Source organism: Sander lucioperca, chromosome 18 (assembly GCF_008315115.2).
Source record: "Sander lucioperca isolate FBNREF2018 chromosome 18, SLUC_FBN_1.2, whole genome shotgun sequence".
In the NCBI taxonomy this organism is placed as follows: Eukaryota; Metazoa; Chordata; class Actinopteri; order Perciformes; family Percidae; genus Sander; species Sander lucioperca.
The window spans coordinates 4,057,745-4,076,600 of record NC_050190.1 but is presented as its reverse complement, the minus strand read 5'-3'; the positions used below and the strand labels follow the sequence as shown (position 1 = coordinate 4,076,600).

The 18,856-nt window shown below is 40.1% G+C and overlaps 1 protein-coding gene across 11 annotated transcripts in view; it reads right to left on the bottom strand.

Moving 5' to 3' along the window:
* Positions 1-17,444, bottom strand: part of larp1b (La ribonucleoprotein 1B) — a 40,086-nt gene extending 22,642 nt beyond the window's left edge. For 3 of the 11 annotated variants that reach the window (XM_031280423.2, XM_031280426.2, XM_031280427.2), the window contains exons 1-11: positions 16,633-17,443; positions 13,243-13,304; positions 10,765-10,821; positions 9,462-9,693; positions 7,191-7,364; positions 5,390-5,515; positions 4,945-5,113; positions 2,229-2,373; positions 1,080-1,257; positions 279-439; positions 45-119 (exon numbers count right to left, since the gene is read on the bottom strand). In XM_031280423.2, coding sequence (XP_031136283.1) covers positions 45-119; positions 279-439; positions 1,080-1,257; positions 2,229-2,373; positions 4,945-5,113; positions 5,390-5,515; positions 7,191-7,364; positions 9,462-9,693; positions 10,765-10,821; positions 13,243-13,304; positions 16,633-16,999 — 1,746 coding nt within the window. In that variant the 5' untranslated portion in view covers positions 17,000-17,443. Of the gene's footprint in view, positions 1-44; positions 120-278; positions 440-1,079; positions 1,258-2,228; positions 2,374-4,944; positions 5,114-5,389; positions 5,516-7,190; positions 7,365-9,461; positions 9,694-10,764; positions 10,822-13,242; positions 13,305-16,632 lie in introns of all 11 variants that reach the window. The other 8 variants (XM_031280433.2, XM_031280434.2, XM_031280429.2 and 5 more) reach the window with 7 other exon arrangements.
* Between the last annotated feature and the right edge of the window lie 1,412 nt (positions 17,445-18,856).

Below are 18,856 nucleotides of genomic sequence, written 5' to 3'. Positions count from 1 at the left end.
TAAAAAAAAAAAAAAAAAAAAACTGTGAGCAGGAAGTACTCAACTGCAGAAGGGAGGAGGCCGGTTCGGAGCGCTGTGGGAGGAGTAGAGCTGACAACACACACATCATCAGTGACATGCTGCCGGCCGAAAGGTGAAGAACACAAATGGAGAGACGGACAGGTGGAGACACAGAGGATGGAGGAGATGTAATGAGAAACAGAAAAAAGGGGAAGATGGAAGGGATGAAAATGGAAACGTGGTGCTTGAAAAATCATAGGCTTTAGCTTGTTTGGTACCTTTCCAGAGGGCTGTCGGTGGCGTTTCTCCACCTGGATCCAGGCGTCGGGGTCAGGCTTGGGGGCGTCTTCGGCTGGGAGGGACTCCTGGCTGGAAGAACTGGGCTCAGCGGAGTCCTGAGGCTCCGCAGGCTCAGGAGTCTTCTTCACAGGCGATGAAGCTGAAAGGCCCCAACACATCACACACTCAGACAAGCTTCAGCACACATCACACTGTCAGCTCACATTCAGCTGCAGGAGGCGCCGAAGACGGAGGAAGACTCTGTGTCTTTAAACAGCTATCAAGAGGTAAAACTCTTTTTGGGGCGTAATATTATTTAGAAACAATTAAGATAATCGTTTAAAAAGGCAGGGTTGGAAACTATTTCCAATATACACTTTTTTATATATTGTTTGAAATGGTCTTTACACCCTGACAGCAGTAAATAACTCATGGGCTCTGAAAAGAAAGTGGAAAAGATCTGTCATCTGTAGCTGCTGTAATCCTGTAAAAACTCCCACCAATCACTGCCTTTGCGGCCCGCTTGGAAAGAACCAGTGAAATGCCTCTTCGCCCCGCTGCGCGTACTCTACCCCTCCCGTGTACGAGCCTGAGCTCAATGCGAGTCTGAGTTAATGAAGGAACATGTCACCCAGTGCAACAGTGCGACTCACTGATGCGTTTTGCTCAGTGTTACCGAGGAAGAAGATGTATCAGGCTTTGATACACAATACTTGTTAGTAGGATGAATTACCGGCCTTCTTCTTTACTCTTCCCTTTGGTGTCTAAGAAGAGAAGTAGCAGAGCAGTTGAATACTGACCGGAGTTTGTGGAGTTGAGGGTCTGTCGAGGAACGAACTCGGGACAGTTGATGAGCTGGGAGAAGTCGGTCCGAGGGGAACCCACGACAGCGGGGGCGGGGATGGGCCAGCGCTCCGGCTCAATTTTACAGCGAACTTTGTCGTCCACCAGTTCCACCTCTTTGCTGCTCTTCAGGGCCTTGAGGTGGATTTATTTATTATAGTTATTACAACAAGGACAAATACATGTTCCTATTTCTAAAATGCCATTATTTCCTGATTTTTTTTTTTTTTTCCATTAAAAGCAACATGCCACAATTTCTCATGGCTCTTATAGCGAGTAGCTCTGTAAATATTATTCTTCCCACATTATTTAATAATTATGGGATTAAAAGTTAATTTTAAAGCAAATACATAACTGAAGGAGCCAGTTATTCTGAGATCTTTGTGTGGCAAAGACACTTCATACGTAACCTGGAGCCAATTAGTGACAACACTGCAACATAGCATTACAGACTGAGGAGTCTCATGTGTTGCAGAGACAGAGCGCATAATTTTGTCTGCTAGCAAACAACAGAAAAATGCCCAAAGGCTGCTGTGTGGTGATAATCACTACCAACCATGTAAATAGCCAATAACTTAAGTTTTTATAAGCTGCTGACCCGAAAAACTGAGCTTTTATGAAGACAAAGGTGGATACAGACGTGAGGAGTCAGCAGAGAGAATGGGGAGACTGTGGGATCCTGACACTGAGCTAACCATATGTCTGACATTACATTTGTTAGTTGGCATTTGGATATTTGACTTGGTAACAAAATGCTTGCTGCAAACATAACGTTAGGCATAACGTTAGCTTAGTGTCAGGATCCCACAGTCTCCCCATTCTCCCTGAACGTCTGTATCGACTTTTGTCTTCATAAAAGCTGAGTTTTTCGGGTCGGCAGCTTATAGAAACTTAAGTCATGGGTTAAACATTGTTGTTAGTGCATCCCAACATAGCAGCTTTTAGGCATTTTTCTGTCGTTTGGTAGGAGACGGAATTGACGAAAGAGGAATCTTCATGCAGTACAAGTCAATGGAGAGCGGAGAGTTGCTTTCCCCTCCGGTGGGCGTGGCTTTCCGTCTCTATTGACAGCGGCACCACTTGACTCAGTGATGATGTGATGTTACCTCCATGATGAGGCTGACATCCATGGTGAGGGCCTGCACTCTGTGGAAGCTGGCGATGAGGGAGATGGGGAGGAAGCCCTGCGTGTCCATCTTTCTCCGCAGGAAGAAGTCTCGCTCCAGGTTGTGGAGGCTGAAGTAGTATTCACTGGAGGAGAAGGAAGACAACGTGAAGCATCGAGTGCTGAGTGTGAGTTCACTTCATCAGGAACATACGCTTCAAATTAATGTCAAAAATAGTTTTGGTACAGAAACTCAGGTCACATGAGTTTAATGTTGCTCTTTTTTTCATATCTTACTTTGAGAAGTATAAACATGTTTTTCTACAAAACTATTTTGTAAAGAAGTAGCCATACCAATAGTCATACCAGAACTTAATGATCTCAAATTGGCAAAATTTTTATTTTAACCAATTAAGTGAACCAGATTAAGAGACTGCCAAGATGTTCAATGCCAGCTTTCAGTATTTGACAGTCTTAAAAGATAATATATAGAATATAATGTAATAAAACAGTGTAACAGATTTACATAATATAGTATGGGGGAAAAAAAAACATAGTATAGGTAAAATGTAGTAATATAGTATAACATAATATATAGTCAATTCAATAAAATAAAAAGGCATAAACAGACAGTAGTGTGAAGGGTTTTGATGCTACAGGCATATTTCGCTACGTCTGATTGTATAACAACAGAGGAGAAATCTATTTCTGTGAAACTGTCACTTTATAATCCTTCTAAATGTTGTCGTGGGCCACAACAAATGAAAAATCTTGTGACTGGAAAACCAAATCTGTAGTTGGAAAAAAAAAAAAACTCTGTCTCAGCAAGTTAAAACACACACACACACACACACACACACACACACACACACACAGCTCAGCCTGCAGGCGGTGGGCAGTCGCAACATCGGCTGAGTGAGCAGCCTGTATAACGCTGAGGAAGACGAGAGAGGAGACGACAAGAATGTCGTGTGCCCCCCCCCCCCCCTTATTTTTTTTTTTCTTTTTTACATTTCCTCGCTCAGCGCTGCATATACAGTAATTCATCCCCTGTCTCCTCTAAAGCACTCAGACTATATTTAGGAGTCCTCCTCACCCTCCACTATTCTGAGTGTGCTGCTGCAATGAGGCCAGAGCTGTCAGTCAGACACAGAGTGCACACTGCCCCCTGCAGGACTGAGACACAGGAGCTTTACTGACTACACGTGCACACGTTTCCTGCTTATCAGCTATTCAGTCACTCACACCTAGGCCTGTAACAATTACTACTTAACTGTCTGTCAATTCTGTTTCTTTGTTTAACCGCAATTAATTGCTAAGGTCTTAAGGGGTATGACTGTTGATGGCGATTGTTGCTATAATAATATGTAAGCTATGCTAGTTGTTGGCACTTGACCCTATACACGTTCATAGCAACAAAAATGACAAGGAGGGGATCGGGTTAGAAAAAATGTTTTATGATAATAAAGAGGCGTGGTTTACTTCATAGGTTGTGTTTTTGTGTTATTACATGATCTGGGTCACATAACAGTAAAAAAAAAAAAAATTTACCTGGACTTCATTCAAAACTTTGATTAGTTTAAAAAAAAGTTATGTAATAAATAAAAAATGTAATTTGACTGAAACAGACAATTGTATTGTTAATCGCAATTATTTCAGACACAATTGTACAGCAAGCATTTGTTACAGCTCTACTCACACCTGCTCTGTACGGTCACCTTCACCTGTTTGACGCTGCAGCAGCGTGTGGTTAAAACAGAACTTTGAGCACTTTGCACGCTGACCTTTTCTGCCATGTTTTTCTATTCCCTGATAAACACTTGGGATTACCTTGGATCTCCACTGCAGACCTACAGAGCCCCATAAATTACAGTTTTTGGCACTGCTGGAAGGATGCGTTTGATGCACTTGAAGAAGCGTTCTATCACATCATTTCAAAAGATCTGAAAAATGCTTCTTCTTCTACTGTATAAGTAATGCCAGAAGGTTATGAGGAATGGCCTTAAAATTTAATTTACCAATTCTAATACTTTTAAACATAATACAATTACAGTTGAAGCCAGACTCCCACTCAAAAAAGTAGAAATAGTACTAAAGATGGAACAGATAACTTGTATTAAGGCTCCAAAAAACCCAAATGTCTAGGAGAAGTGGATGCATGTGATGGTCCTTTTAATGCAATATAGTTTACAAGTCCACAGACACATACAGTGTGACAAAATACCTACACACACCTATTATCATTTATATGGAGGCTGCTGGGAACTGGATATGGAAAGAATTGACATGTTGTATTGTGCAATTGTTTTGCATTGTATGTAAAAGAGAGGCTGAGATTGAAATAAATTACCTTTTAAAAAAGCACTTAAATGGGTTTTTCCAACATATTGCTCTGCAATTAAACGCAACAAATGATGGAAATGACAATAAACTGTGTTAGTGATTCTTCATGCCCTCTTTTCCTCCAGTTACAGCTGTAAACGCATTCTGATAGAAGGTGGTGAACATTACCTACAGTATATTAATGTCTCATTACAATTACTCTCTGGTTTATGGGTCTTGTTAAAGCTCTGGACATTTGGTGACGTGGTGTTGGGGGAAGACTTGTGATTTTTTCCCCCTGGTAGTAAAGGAATCTGAACCACACCTTCCAGTCAGACACATGCTTCTGAAAGCCCCCCCCATGTTGCCAATCAAAGTAGATGTCAAATACTCACATTTGGCGTTTGATGTATTCTTTAAGAAGCTTCTCATCCACTGTGTACATCTGGACCTTGCTGCCGTCGTCGTAGTAGTAAACCATGTTGCTGCCGAACTCGGAGGGGGCCCGAACCGAGCCTTCAGACGAATGAGAGTCCCGGAAGCTCTGAGAGTATTCATAGCGGCCTGAAAGAGCAGCACAAATGGAACAAAAATATCAGAGACTATCACTGAATAAGAGCCAAGCACTGACATGTTTTCTGGTAAGGGAAGTGGAAAAAAAAAGGTAAACTGCTCTTTAGGTCTGCCAAAAATAAAAGATTTGTTGCAAGGAATTAAAAACAGACACACAAAATTGAAACATTATACAAACAGCCCATTTCAAACAAGAGGAATCTTTAAAGTTGAAATTTTGGGGCGTTAAACCAGGGAGTAAATATCTGGCAAAACAAAAAAGCGTACCTCGTCCGCGGCCTCTCCCGCGCCCTCGACCTTTCCCTCGGCCTCGGATTTCTCCGTGAACGCTCGCGTTGTCACTTCGGACGCTGGCGGGATCGTCCCCAAAGTCCCGCGGCTCTCTTCTCCAACCTGACAACAAGAAAACAAACATTTTGTGTCAGATCTTACAGATCCTTCATGTAGTGGCTCCCAACAAGTCCCAACGGTTTCTGATTAAACCGGATCAATTCTAATTCTATTAAAACCTACCAAGAACTTGGCATAAATGAGCAGCTTAACAAGCAAACTACTTTTAGAAGTTAAGTCATTATTTTTTTTTATACTTTTGCCCATTGTTTCTATTTTAAAATTTATTTTGTACACGGCAAGAAACCCTCAGTTTAGTCAGATTATGTAAACCACTGTTTTGGAGGCAGCATCAATTAATCTGCAGATTATTTTTTATTATAAATCAATTGTTCGGGCAATAATAAGTCAGAAAATAGTGAAAAACATCCATCACAAATTCCTAGAATCCAAGTCTTTATATATCTTGTTTTGTCTGACCAGGGGTCCAAAACCTAAAAAATATTTTTAATGTTATCTAATTTGGGGAAAGAAAAAGCAACAAATTCACAACCTTGAGAGGCTGTAACCATTAAAATAATTTTATAATAATAATGTTTCTGTTGATTTATTAATCATTCAACTTACATTTCAAATTAAAAAAATTAAATCATTAATGGAGAAAACCGGTTTGCCAAATACATTAGAGTAGTATTTTTTTTTTTGTGCATCTGAGATGTCCTCCCAAACGTGGTGAAACTGGGGTTTATTTACAACTTGTGTGACCATCTGGAAAGTTTTCCTTAGCACAGCTGGGACTCGATACAGGGTACCTTTATTGCCACTGTACTAGTACAGTGAAATGTTGTTTAAAGCAAGCCTGTAGATGCCTAATTAAAAGGTGCACTATGAGTTCCTGCATGGTCACTTCTGTTGACGTTCCAAGTAAATACCAAACAAAACAGAGCAAGCTCTCCCCTCCCCCATGTTTCCGTAACTGTCACGACTAACTGAGTAACTGTCACTAACCCCCACCCCCTCCCCCAACCATCTTCTCGGTGATTGGCTGGAACGTGGTTTGTTGTATTTAGGTGCACAGCCTGTGCCTCCAGCGTTTGACGTTTACGACCCCTGTGTTGCCTCCCGAGACCGGGCTTTTTCACGGTGTGTTCAGGGGGCAGGCAGCTAGCGCATCAAGGAGAGATGAAATCGCGCTGAAACCATGCAGGAACTCATAGTACATCTTTAAGGATAAAAACTTAGAATATAACACTATAAAAAGTATAACTTTGAGTATAAGATATGAAACATAAAAATAAGATAAATATAATAAAAGACTTGATTTCAGCCAAGTTCCCAGATCTCAGAAGTAAAGTTAGTGTGTCAAACGTTATCACTGCCGACAGAAATGATATGATGTTACCATAATGGGGCCTGTTTACCTTCTCTTTTTCTGGCTTAATTGTGGACAACTTCTATCAAACAGGCTTTGAATCACCTTGCTGAAGCAACAAAACTAAACGAACCATTGAGAGCAAACTAGTAAAGATTTTCATTTGGTTAAAAGATCAATTTGAACACAGCTTAATATGTATGCCATGCTTTCACTCTGCCATGCATTAGTATGGAAACAAAGCTTGCAGACAGTGGAAACACAGATGGCAGCGGGGCAAAGCAAACTGTATGTAAATGAAGTGGAGGGAAGCACAACACAGATTGAAGCCATCAACAGAAAATGGTGAGCTGCGTGGCCACTTACTCCTGCTGCTATCATGCGCCCTGTTATTATGGAGTGTGTGATTGGGCGACGTGGGGTCGGCTGAGTCGCTGGTGGGCTCTGTGTCCGAGCGTGCCGGACCCCCACCGGACGTCTTGTCGCCGTCGTCCCGGGACCCCTCCTCCAGCGGCAGAGAAACCCACTTACGTTTGTTACCTGGCGATGATTGCACACCGAAAACAGAGCGTGACGCATTTTGTTCCAAAAGCGCTGGAACCAATTAAAATCAACAATATGTGTCTCTAAAATAAAGAACCGCTTGTTAGTACGTGTAATCAGCTCACGTAGCAGCTTCCAAACACTCCCATGGACAAAAAACTCAAAAACATTTTAACGATTTTAAAAAGGACTTGTTTCCCTCAAAGAGCACCTCATCACGTTGAACTATCGAGTCAAGACAACCCTGAGTTGTAATGTAACGGCACATAATAAAATAATGAAAGACTTTGTCATTTAAAACCATGTCAATGGTTAGGAAATATTCAACTTCCAACCGGGATATTCAAACGATTGTGAGTCAAGTTCTAGCTCGACAGCCTAATTTATTAGCAGTCAATCTATGTTGCTTTGGGGGTATAAAGAATGAGTAAGGACATGTTTCCAACTTCATGAAAATTGCAACTTGGCATCACTAGAATTTGCTGTAACATACTGTGCGTCAGAATTAAACCTTACAGATGCCTTATTTATATTTGAAAATATTACTAAATAGCATGTAAAGGTTGGGTTTTCAATCCCATTTGTCTGTTTTCGTAAGTTTAAAGTTGAGTTTTTCTTGCTTAGAGTTATATAAAGCCAAACGGATTCAACAAAGAAGATATAACATGTTAATCAATAAGCTTTACAAGTGCTGGTAGGAAGTTATTATTACTTTATGACAAAGCTAGGCCAGCTGTTTCCACCCGTTTCCACTCTTTATGCTAAGCTAAGCTAAGATAACCAGCTGCTGGCTGTAGCTTCATAATTAACCAACAGATAGTAGAGTGGTATCAATCTTCTCACTAACTCTCAGCAACGAAGCAATTAAGTGCAATGTCTGAAATGTCGAAGTATTCCTTTGACAGATTTCAGCACAGCTACTGAATGGACCTTGTAGTTTATTGTTTTGTCAAATCATTTTGATGTTTTAAGGAAGGATTTGTTAACATTGTGAGGTACGCCAATTTTTTAACCTTTATTTTACTTTTACTAGTACTACTATACTGCTACTACCACTTCACTAATGTAAAATCTGAAACACTTACACCATTACTGTCTATCACTGTGTGTATTTGTATAGTGATCCAGATACTGATATTAAAACAACCCCTTTGTGTGGCTCTTGTTAGCCTCAATGATTTGGACCGGTTATTTCTTCTTTAAAATGTCTAAAAAGAAAGGTGGGAACGAATCAGATGAAGTGCAACCCATGAGATTATCAGAGCAGAACATGCACCAACCAGCATTTAGCAACCGTGATCAATACGGTTATTGACATGCTCCCTCTGCGCAGCAATCAAGGGTGCAAATCATCGCTGTCCAGTGAAAACTTTCATCTCCAAATAAGTAAGTGGGTTCTTAAGCGTGATTTATGGTTCTGCGGAGGCTCCACACAGAGCTTTCGCCATAGGCTACATAAGTGGCCTGAAGTTTAAACTTGTGCGTTGGTGTGTATCCCTTTAAGGGAATAGCAGGACCGGTGTGTGTGTGTGTGTGTGTGTGTGTGTGTGTGTGTGTGTGTGTGTGTGTGTGTGGAGTGTGTGGTAGAGCAAGTGAGAGAGTGACGCCGATTAGCTTCGGAGCAGTGGGAGAAACAAAGTGTCTCCCCTGTTCTTTCTGACCACGGTGGGAAATCTGTAGCAGGAGAAGTTAACTCTCTCCGTGATTTCATGTTGTTTATGGAGAAGGAGAACCAGGAAATGAGTTGGGGGAAATGCAACGCTACCAAGCCACGGCCTAGCGACGTGCGTAGCCACGACGTGTTGTTACATTTTTCCGAGAGGTGCACGTCAGGCTACGGCGTAGGGCCCGTGTCTCCACGCACCTACGTATACGTAGCCACGGTGTAGATTTAAGCTCATGGCAACATTTAAAAAAATAATTCAGATTATTTGAAAATTGTCCATCAAATTGTTTATAAAAAAGGTGACATGAATGATGAATGAGTTCACTGGTCAGAGAAGAAATGTGCATTTATCAAACTTTGATCTGAAGCTACTATAATCAATAAATACTGTTTAACATGCTTAACTTGGAGAGAAAAGAAATCCTCACCCTCACCTCCCCTCTTCCTCAGGCCGGCGCTCTTGGTGTCCGGTCCCGCCTTGGACTCCGCGTCTTTGGGCAGCTCTCCAAGCAGGTCCAGCTGGGCCTCCTGGTTCTCTTTGCTCTCCCCGCCGTCATGGCTGTTCTCAGACTTTTTCTCCATGCCATCCCTCTTCTTCTCCTTCTCTCTGCGTGAGGAGGGAGGCTTCTTCCCGTTGTTGTTGAGGACATTTTGTTGCTGCTGGAAGATTGAGAGGCCCGCTTTTAATTGCACTGGTGAAACGTCATGTGGCCTTCTTATTTTTACACGTTTTTTTTTTTCCTTTTAAAAAAAAAAAGAAATTCACATTTTGGGTCCGAGTTGCAGTTAATCGAAATTTAAAAATCGTGATTACGATTTTGGCTCCTAATGATCACAAAAACAGTAGTTTTTAAAGTAAAGTCTTTTAAAAGTAAATTCATATTTTTTAAATTGTGTTCTGAATGAGAAAAGAAAATTTTCAAATGAGAAAAGTATGAAGGGAAAATTCAAAGCTCAAGGTGTTTTCACTGTTGATTAACTGTTTCACTGTTGTTGTTTTTTAAGTTTAATAATTGCAACATCTTTTCAAAAGTCAGTGATAATCGTGTTCAATAATCGTGATTTTAATATTGACCAAAATAATTGTGATTATGAGGGTTTTTTTCCATAATCAAGCAGCCCTAGTTCAGGCTCTTGATGCACGGATTAAACACGCAAAATTAAAAAGGACACAGTACAGGAGACTGTGAGGTCAAACCGTTCAGCGTTTAACAATAAAACTTAACTAAATAAAAAAGGATTTTAACATAACGTATCCCCTTTGCTTTGCCTGAAGAACATTTTCTTCTCTGTGATGAGTTTTTCACAACTTCAGGAATACCTGAAAGTTCCCCGGATTTACTGTACGTGAAATTGACTGGGCACTGAGCTAATCAAATTTGGACTCAAACTGTTTTGACAATGCAACCCAAAACTTTTTTTAAATGTTGTACCAAATCTTGGGGCGGCCTCTAGCTCACCCAGTAAGAGCGTACGCCCCATGTAGGCTGAGGCCTTTGCAGCGGCCCGGGTGTCATCCCCCATCTCTCTCCCACCTTTCCTATCCACTGTCACTTTTAAATAAAGGGAAAGCCCCAAAAAATTATCCCAAATCTTGTACCAAATCTTAAACATTGCAACATGTTTTTAGTGCTACATCTAGTGAGCAGAAATAAGAAAAGCTCTTCTGTATTCCGACCAGCAGAACATAAGCACAAGATGTTGCCTTTAACATGAACACACTTGTCATACCTCTTTGGCCAGTTCACCAGGTGTGGGCCAGTTAGTGATGTCGCTGAAGTCACTTGACTGCAAAAATTGAGAAGGAAAAAAGCAACAACATTAACAACAAATCATCAATTCAACATTCTCAAGATAAACCCTGTCACGGGGACTCCTTTTGTTGATTTTAACACTGTGTGGGGGTCAGGTGGAGTCTGGAGGAAAAGGAGGTCAGTGCTCCGTCTGTGAGCAATCTGCAAACAACTACGAAAAAACAGGCCGAGTTTCCACCTCTACGAATGTTGGAAAAAAGGACAGCCTGATATGAGATCAAGGTTAGACGGACAAGGGTTAGGACTACACCCAGAAACTGCTGTTATTTATCTATTTTAATGTTTCTGTCATATTTTTTTTAGCATGTCTGAATGTTGTTGACAAGCTGGATTTAAAAACGGTAACTTCGGTATTTTGCAACCTTCAATTAGTCCAGTATTGAGCAAGACTGCTGCAGCCGCGATACAGACTGCGGTGTAACCAGTCGGGGCATTTGTGCATTTGAGCACTAAAAGTGCTGTTTTTGCCGCTGACAGGCTCAGGTTGCTATCCTAAGTGTCTGACAACATTATGGAAAGGATCCCTACAGAGAAAGACCTTTTTGTTAAAGAGTCAATGTAATGTAATAATAAAAGTCAGATCCTTTTTGTTTAACATGAAACAGCCCTGAAATCGCCATTGCCAAACTCACCAGACTCCATTTAAATAAACAGTACTTTTAGCGTGTATAGAGCCAGCGTATTTCCACATGTAAATGGGTGAATTAAGGGTTTATTTCAACCAAACCAGAGTGGTGATTGTTGTTTTACAATGATAAAATTATTGTTTATTTACATGGAGTCTGGTGGGTTTGGCGATAGCGATGTTGAAAAAATCGTTCCAATTGTTCTCTTTAACATAAAGGTCGACCTCTTAGGGATCCTTTCCATAATGTTGTCACACACTTACAATGGTGGACGGAAATTGAAGGCGCACAATTGCCCTATTAACTTAAATTGCAGCTTGTTTCGCTGCTGGTCTTGCTTAATACTGGACCAATTTCAAAATGTTTTGCTCCCATCAAATCACTTAACCCTTGTGTTGTCCTCCCGTCGACCATGCAACTTTTTGTTTTTCTGGGTCCAAAATTTAAAATTTAAACTTTTTTTCAATGTTTTTTTTCCAATACCAAAGTTACCCTTTAAAGCTATAGTGCGTAGTTTCTGTCTCCCCCCCCCCCATGAGGAATTCTAAGTAATGACAACAAAACTGTCGACGCGTCCACATGATACAAGCCTTCTGTGACCGAAGGCCCCCCACCCCCCTCAGTTGCTAGTAGCCAAGGAGGACACAGAGGATTAAAAACACAATGACTCTTCAGAAGAGATAATTATCACTCGAGTTTCTGTGCGCGAAAGTCACCGGACGCCACAATCTTCTGAACATAGTCATACTGAGAAATACAGAGAGAGTTGTGTGGAGCTGATAGTCTTAATTAGCTTTGTAGTGACTCATGTGGCAACGGCTTGAATGTAACGGACATTCATGAATATCAAAAAGTTACGCACTAAAGCTTTAAAACTAACAGAACTAGTTATTAAGTTTTGGTTTCACACATCTAAAGAATTTGGTCTCATTTAAAACATCACAATATATACAGTATTTATACCAAAAACATCCATCTTAATGCTGTGGTAATGATTATAATCATATCGGCCCGAGTAAAGTGCAGCTTTAGTGTAACCCGTCACCTCTGACACATGACTTTGACCATGAAAAATGGTTGCATTCTGGGTCAGCAGGGTGCAATTCATTCAAAAATGCACTTTATGCGTGAAGGTAAGAAGGTTAATGAGTCATGAAAAAAATTACCAGCCAGTACATAAACTGTAGCAGAGAGCCACAGAGCTGAATCACTTCCTATTTCAAAATCATCATTACCTGTTTGAAGTGAATAAACTGTGTCCATTCAAATTCATTTTAAATCAACTGCGGTGGGAAAACTGGTTGGAAAAGCAAACAAAAAACCCGACTTAAACCAGCTAACGTTTGACCACTGGCAGATGTCGAGTTCACATCCTGCATGTCATTGCCTGGCAGAAAGCAACAGTGCTGAAATTTGAAACGCCAACAAACATTTGGGCTTATTTACAGGTGAGATTAGCACCCCCTCGAAAATGAGATGCTACATCTCAAGGGGCTATCCGTCCAATAAATGCAAAAGCAGGAACGCTCAAGCACATCACGTATGACTTGTAATTCGTTTTGACTAAAAGCTGAATTAAAAACGCATCAACTTACACATACATTTACACATAAATACACATTAAACAACAGAACAAAGTGGCAACACATGCTGATTATTCTGTGTTGCTTTGGGATTCATTAACAAGATGTATAAGATCTAATAAAGAAACTTTGGAAGCTTTAAAAAAATAAAAAAATAAAAATAAATAAAAAGTCAAGATAATTTACCTTGCTGGATTTTCTCGGTCTGGGCTTGCTGGCACGGACGACTTTCAGAGCGTTTTGCTGATCTGCAGATAGAGAATCAATAAGTGAAAGGGACATCATCGTACTTGACAAGACAAAGTGTTTTAATCCCTTTTTAACAACCCCAGAGAACAGGCTATCAGCCTGGAGAGTGCTCAACACTGGAGTTAAGAAGTCAAGTCTGTTCGGCTATGCAGTATTGGGAGGATTTCTGTCAGTACAGAATGCATAAATACCCTCCCTTCCCAACGAGGGACTGAGCGACCAAACTAGTTGAGAGTGTTTTGTTTACGGCCAGCGGCGGTATGTGGCTGCGTCTCCCCAGGCAGCCGCATGCTGGGAGTGGCCTGCTGCAGCCTTGACAGTGCCTATCGCTCGGCAGAGGATGGTCGGGTTGATAAGAGCCGCAGGGCCGAGGCTTCAACATGAATGGGTGTATCCTTACTGAGCCTGCAGGCTTCCACCCTCAGAGCTGGTTGTACAGTAGCACATGTAAAATGATGCCTGTGCTCTCGTCAGAGTCGAAATATAGCTCCCCGTAGACGCTCTGTGCTCTGACACACACTCCCAACTCAAACTCAGTTTGACTGTGACTTCAACAAAGCTGCTGATTTATTTCTCTTACACATATATATACATATATACATATATATATACATATACATACATACATATATATACATACATACATACATACATATACATATATATATATATATATATATCATACATATATATCTATATATATATACTATATATATATATATATACATATATATATATATATATATATATATATATATATATATATATATATATATATATATCTCCATGGGAATTAATCAGTAATCTTATCAATACATTCTTACATGTGAAGTGAGTCGTCTTGTTCCTTTCAACATTTGAACAGGCACTGAAATGATTAGCTGATTAATCAGGTAGCTGATCAAACAGTCAGAAAGTTAATCAATCACATTCTGATAGCAGTTAGTCCATTTTTAAAAGGGATACTCCACCACTTTAGTATTAAACTTCCAATGAAGACCAAGGGGCTTATAAGAGAGGGATTTAAAAAAAAAAGATTAGTTCTAATTGAAGCAGGCCAAAATAGCCTGAAAAAGCACTGAATCCTACATTTCCCATAATGCAACAGTGTCTTCCATTACACCCTCCCTGCCTGATAAACATACACATCTTTCAAACTCCACATACCCCAAGTTGGTAACGTAGACTTAACTTGGATAACCCCGATGACATCACTATGACATAGTGCAGTAGTACTCTGTATGACAAAGGAATTTCATGTGTGAAATCAGCAAAGTATCCCTTTAAATTGTGTAAATCGTCACTGTCAAGTACAAATACTAATCCTATTCTAAAGCTTTACATATCCTAGTAGTTGTTTGTTTTTCATGTTAAACATTTATTAGCAACAATTTTGATAATCCATTATTTGTTTAAGTCATTTTATTGGTGCCGGCTTCTCAAATAGGATTTTTTTCTGCGTATACATTCGTTTCATATAATTGTAAAGCTAATATTTTGTGTTTGAACTGTTGGTCGGACAAAACAAGTGATTTGGGATTCTAAAAAATTCCGACAGGCATTTTTCTGGAGCTGAAACGATTAAGTTGAATAATTGGATTGGTCAATGGGAGAAGAAAAAAATAAATAAAAAAATCAGCAACTATTACAATTATGATAAATTAATTGTCATCAAACAAGACATCTGATGGCATTATCTTGGGCTTCAGGACATTCTGATGGCATTTGTCACTATTTCATATTTATACCTAGAAAATAATCAGCAGATATATAAATCTGCAACTTATATACTGTTAGTTGCAACCATAAGCAACAATTCAATTCAACTTCATTTCAGACACACAGGTCCATATCAGTATGAAACAATTAGTATTACAAAACTACTTGTATTACTACAATTATGATAATCAGTGGTTTATAAAGCAAAAAAGCCAGATAAAGCAAAACATTTTGAAGGCTTCGAGAACTTATGGGCATTTTGTATTTTAACAAACAATCAACTATGCATAAAAACATTTATTTGAATGACTGTTTAAATTGTTGTCATCAACTTTAGGCTGCATTTCATGTATCAAAAGAGAGAGCAATATTAATTGATTGATTAATTAACTGATGCAGTACTAATATACTAATTAGATTCACCCAAAGTAAAAGTACTAATACAACACTATAAAAAATACTCTGTTACAAGTAAAAGTCCTACAGATAGAATGTAACCCTAACCCTAACTTAGGGCCTAATTAAAAAAAAAAAAAAAATTATGGGAACATAGGGCTGACCCCTAGGCCTGTATATTGTTGGGTAGATTAATTTATAATAACATATTTTATAAACCATGTGTTTTGTGTGCAAAAATCTTAATGTGTAAAGTAACTAAAGCTGTCAGATGAATGTAGTGGAGTAAAAAGAACAATATTTCTCTCTGTAATGTAGCGGAGTAGAAGTAGAAAGTGGCATGAAAAGAAAAGACTCAAGTAAAGTACAAGTACCTCAAAGTTGTACTTAAGTACAGTACTTGAGTAAATGCACTTAGTCACATTCCACCACTGCTGATGGCAGCATTAATGTAGAGCCCAATAGTTTCTGTGATAACAGAATCATGGACGGAACTGCAAAATTGAGAATTTAAAAAAGCTCAGATTTCATAGGGTTCTACATTAAGTCAGTGCTAAAAGCTAACCGGAGATTTAAAAATATGGTCACACCTCTAACCTACTTGAACTCTCCCACCTGTCCAGCCACCTTGTTCCCATACTTTGACTAGTAGTGACAGTGGAAAGCAGAAGGCTGGTGGGAGGAACTGTAGGCAGCCAGGCCATTGGGCATGCAAAACGTGTCTTTACAGCAGCAGCAGTTAGCCTGGCTGTCTTAGCTTCTTTTTTATATATATACACCCGAGAAAGCACAAACATGAGGCTGACTTTGGGCTCAGTTTGCTCTTATTCATGTGCTGCATTAAACCAACATTAACCTCATCTCTCACTGGTATTTCCCGTTGTTAATCGCTAAGTTTAAGGCAAAAAGAAGTAGCAGTTGTCAGCAATCAACACGTGGTGCCCCGGAGCAACCCGAGCACAGGAGGGGGGGATGGGGCAAATATGCCACTAGTACCAACACCTCTTGACATTCAACTTTAAACACTCCGTTCAACCATTTTAAAAAAGGTCAAATTAGGTATGACAGAGATTAAAGTGGATTTCCGTGCAGTGAGCTGTCAAAATGCTGCAACAACGTGCCCAGACTGCAGCTGGTTGAGCTGTAACGTTAACCATATTGTCACAGTTTGGTCACTGTTCGGCTTTAATTAGCTAGTAGGAATTAACTGACCTTTCTCTTGGGAGCTGGAGTTGATATTGTTGCTCGGCACCCTGCCCGTTGTCCTCTTAGTCCAGGGGTTGACTTTCGGCGGAGGTGCTTCAACAACTTTCCTCTTCACCGCCTCGACAGCCGAGTCAGCATTGCTGCTTTGGTCATTTTCTTTATCGTTTTCTTTACATTTCTTGTGCATGTCCGTCGGGCTCTTCGCTGCCTCGGAGCTGTGGTCGTCTGCTAGCTGCTTTCCCGAGCCTTTCTGTGGCTTTTCTTCTTGTTCTTGAGCCCCCTCAGACTTGTTTTGGTTCTTCTCCTCCGCTCCGCCGGAGCTGGCCGCTGTCAAACCCGAGCCAACCTGACTACACTCAACCTCTGTGGACATCCTGCTAGTTTCCTAACAGCGCACAGTTTTAAATCCAGTGTGAATATTTGGTCCTTACTCTCTTATCCCAGGGAAAATTCGTGAAAAGCTCTGAGGGAGACCACATTCACAACTTGGGGTAAACAACTTTTGGGCTGGACCTCGATAGCCAGCTAGCCAAGTAGCTCCTGAAGCTAACTGTTAGCTAGCTAGCTAGCCACCATGCAGAAATCAGCGAGCTAAATGTTGTCTTCCACCCCGATCGAGTGTTTCATATCCACAAGTAGTTACCTCAGAGTCTGTAGGCAGTCACCATGTAAACTACACACGCTGAGTATGTCCCCCTGCGAGTTTTCTGTGACTTTAGAAAAAAAACCAAACTACTACAGCGACCTCCTCGCTGTGTCTCTGGTTCCAACTCCACGCTACCAGCTAAGAGCTCGTGTAGCCAGCTGCTGTCTGCCTGTAAACAGTGACTCTGCTGCCCCCGGCGGCCACGCGGAGGTACTGCAACAAATATATTTAACTTTAAAGGTATAATAAACGATGTTAATCCAATACACCTTTTTGTCAAATTAACTAAAAGTAGCAATACAACACTGTAAAATACTTTGTTACAAGTAAAAGTCCTGTGTTCAACCTATTACTTAAGTAAAAGTACACAAGTATTATACACAAAATGTGCTTATAGTAGCTATAGTGCAGAATAGCCTATATCAGAATAATGTATATAATATCACTGGATTATGATTAGTGAAGCATTAATGTGTAAGTGTCACTAATGTTGGTGCTGGTAAAGGTGGGGCTTATTTGAAGTACTTTATATACCACTGGTTTGCCTCGTCCATAATAATACATCACAATGCATAAGTTGATTTATATTTTGTATTAATAATCTGAATCTGTAAAGAAACTAAAGGTATTAAATAAATGTAGTGGAGTAAAGTACAATATTTCCCTCTGAGATGTAGTGGAGTAGAAGTAGAAAGCAGCATAAAATTGTACCTCAAAATTGTACTTAAGTACAGTACTTGAGTAAATGTACTCACCCATATTACCATGTCACTTTCCACCACTGCATTAGTGCCATTGCACAAATGTACCAATGTCTAAATGATGTTATAATTTTGGATTATCTGACAGTAATGACTAAGCGCTAGACAGCTACATTTCAGTTTGGAGTTTATCCAAATCAGAGCATTTGTAAATCAGACCACAGAATATTCAAATGACACGTTTATCACCGTGCTGTTATCTCCCTGTTTAGACAGATACACAGTTCAATACTAAATATATACACAAAAACATTTTCAAGACATAATGGGACAAAATCAGAGCTTAATATTTGTCTTTTTGCGCTCAGTGACATCACAACTTGACATGACTGTGTATGCATTGACATTTAGGTGAAAGAGTGTGTGACAGCTGGATCCATTAAATCCGTTGCTGTTTAAGTCATTGTCAACGTGAAAGCAAATGTGCCAGACAAATAAACATGCCCCAAAGAAGTCAGTACAGTGATATAACCAGCACATGTCTGCAAAGGTTAGCAGGAGGATGTAGTTATTCTGAACAGTCTATAAACAACAAGGTAAAAAGTTACAATTTAAAGCAACACTAGAGAACTTTTCGAGAGGGGGTTGTAGCCGATTCTGTGGTCTGGCACGGACCAGTGGTCACAACCACTAGGGGCGCTAAAGACAGTGGTTGCGACCAGCACCTCACTGGTCTGCCCTGTGGTCCCTATGGTCTGTGAAGCGGCTTTAGTATTTTCTCCCCCTTCCTGTCGTTTTGGCAGTACTGTTAGCTGGATAAATGTCAGAGATCATAATCTTTTGTCTATAAAATACACTATATCAGATATATTATGATTATTAT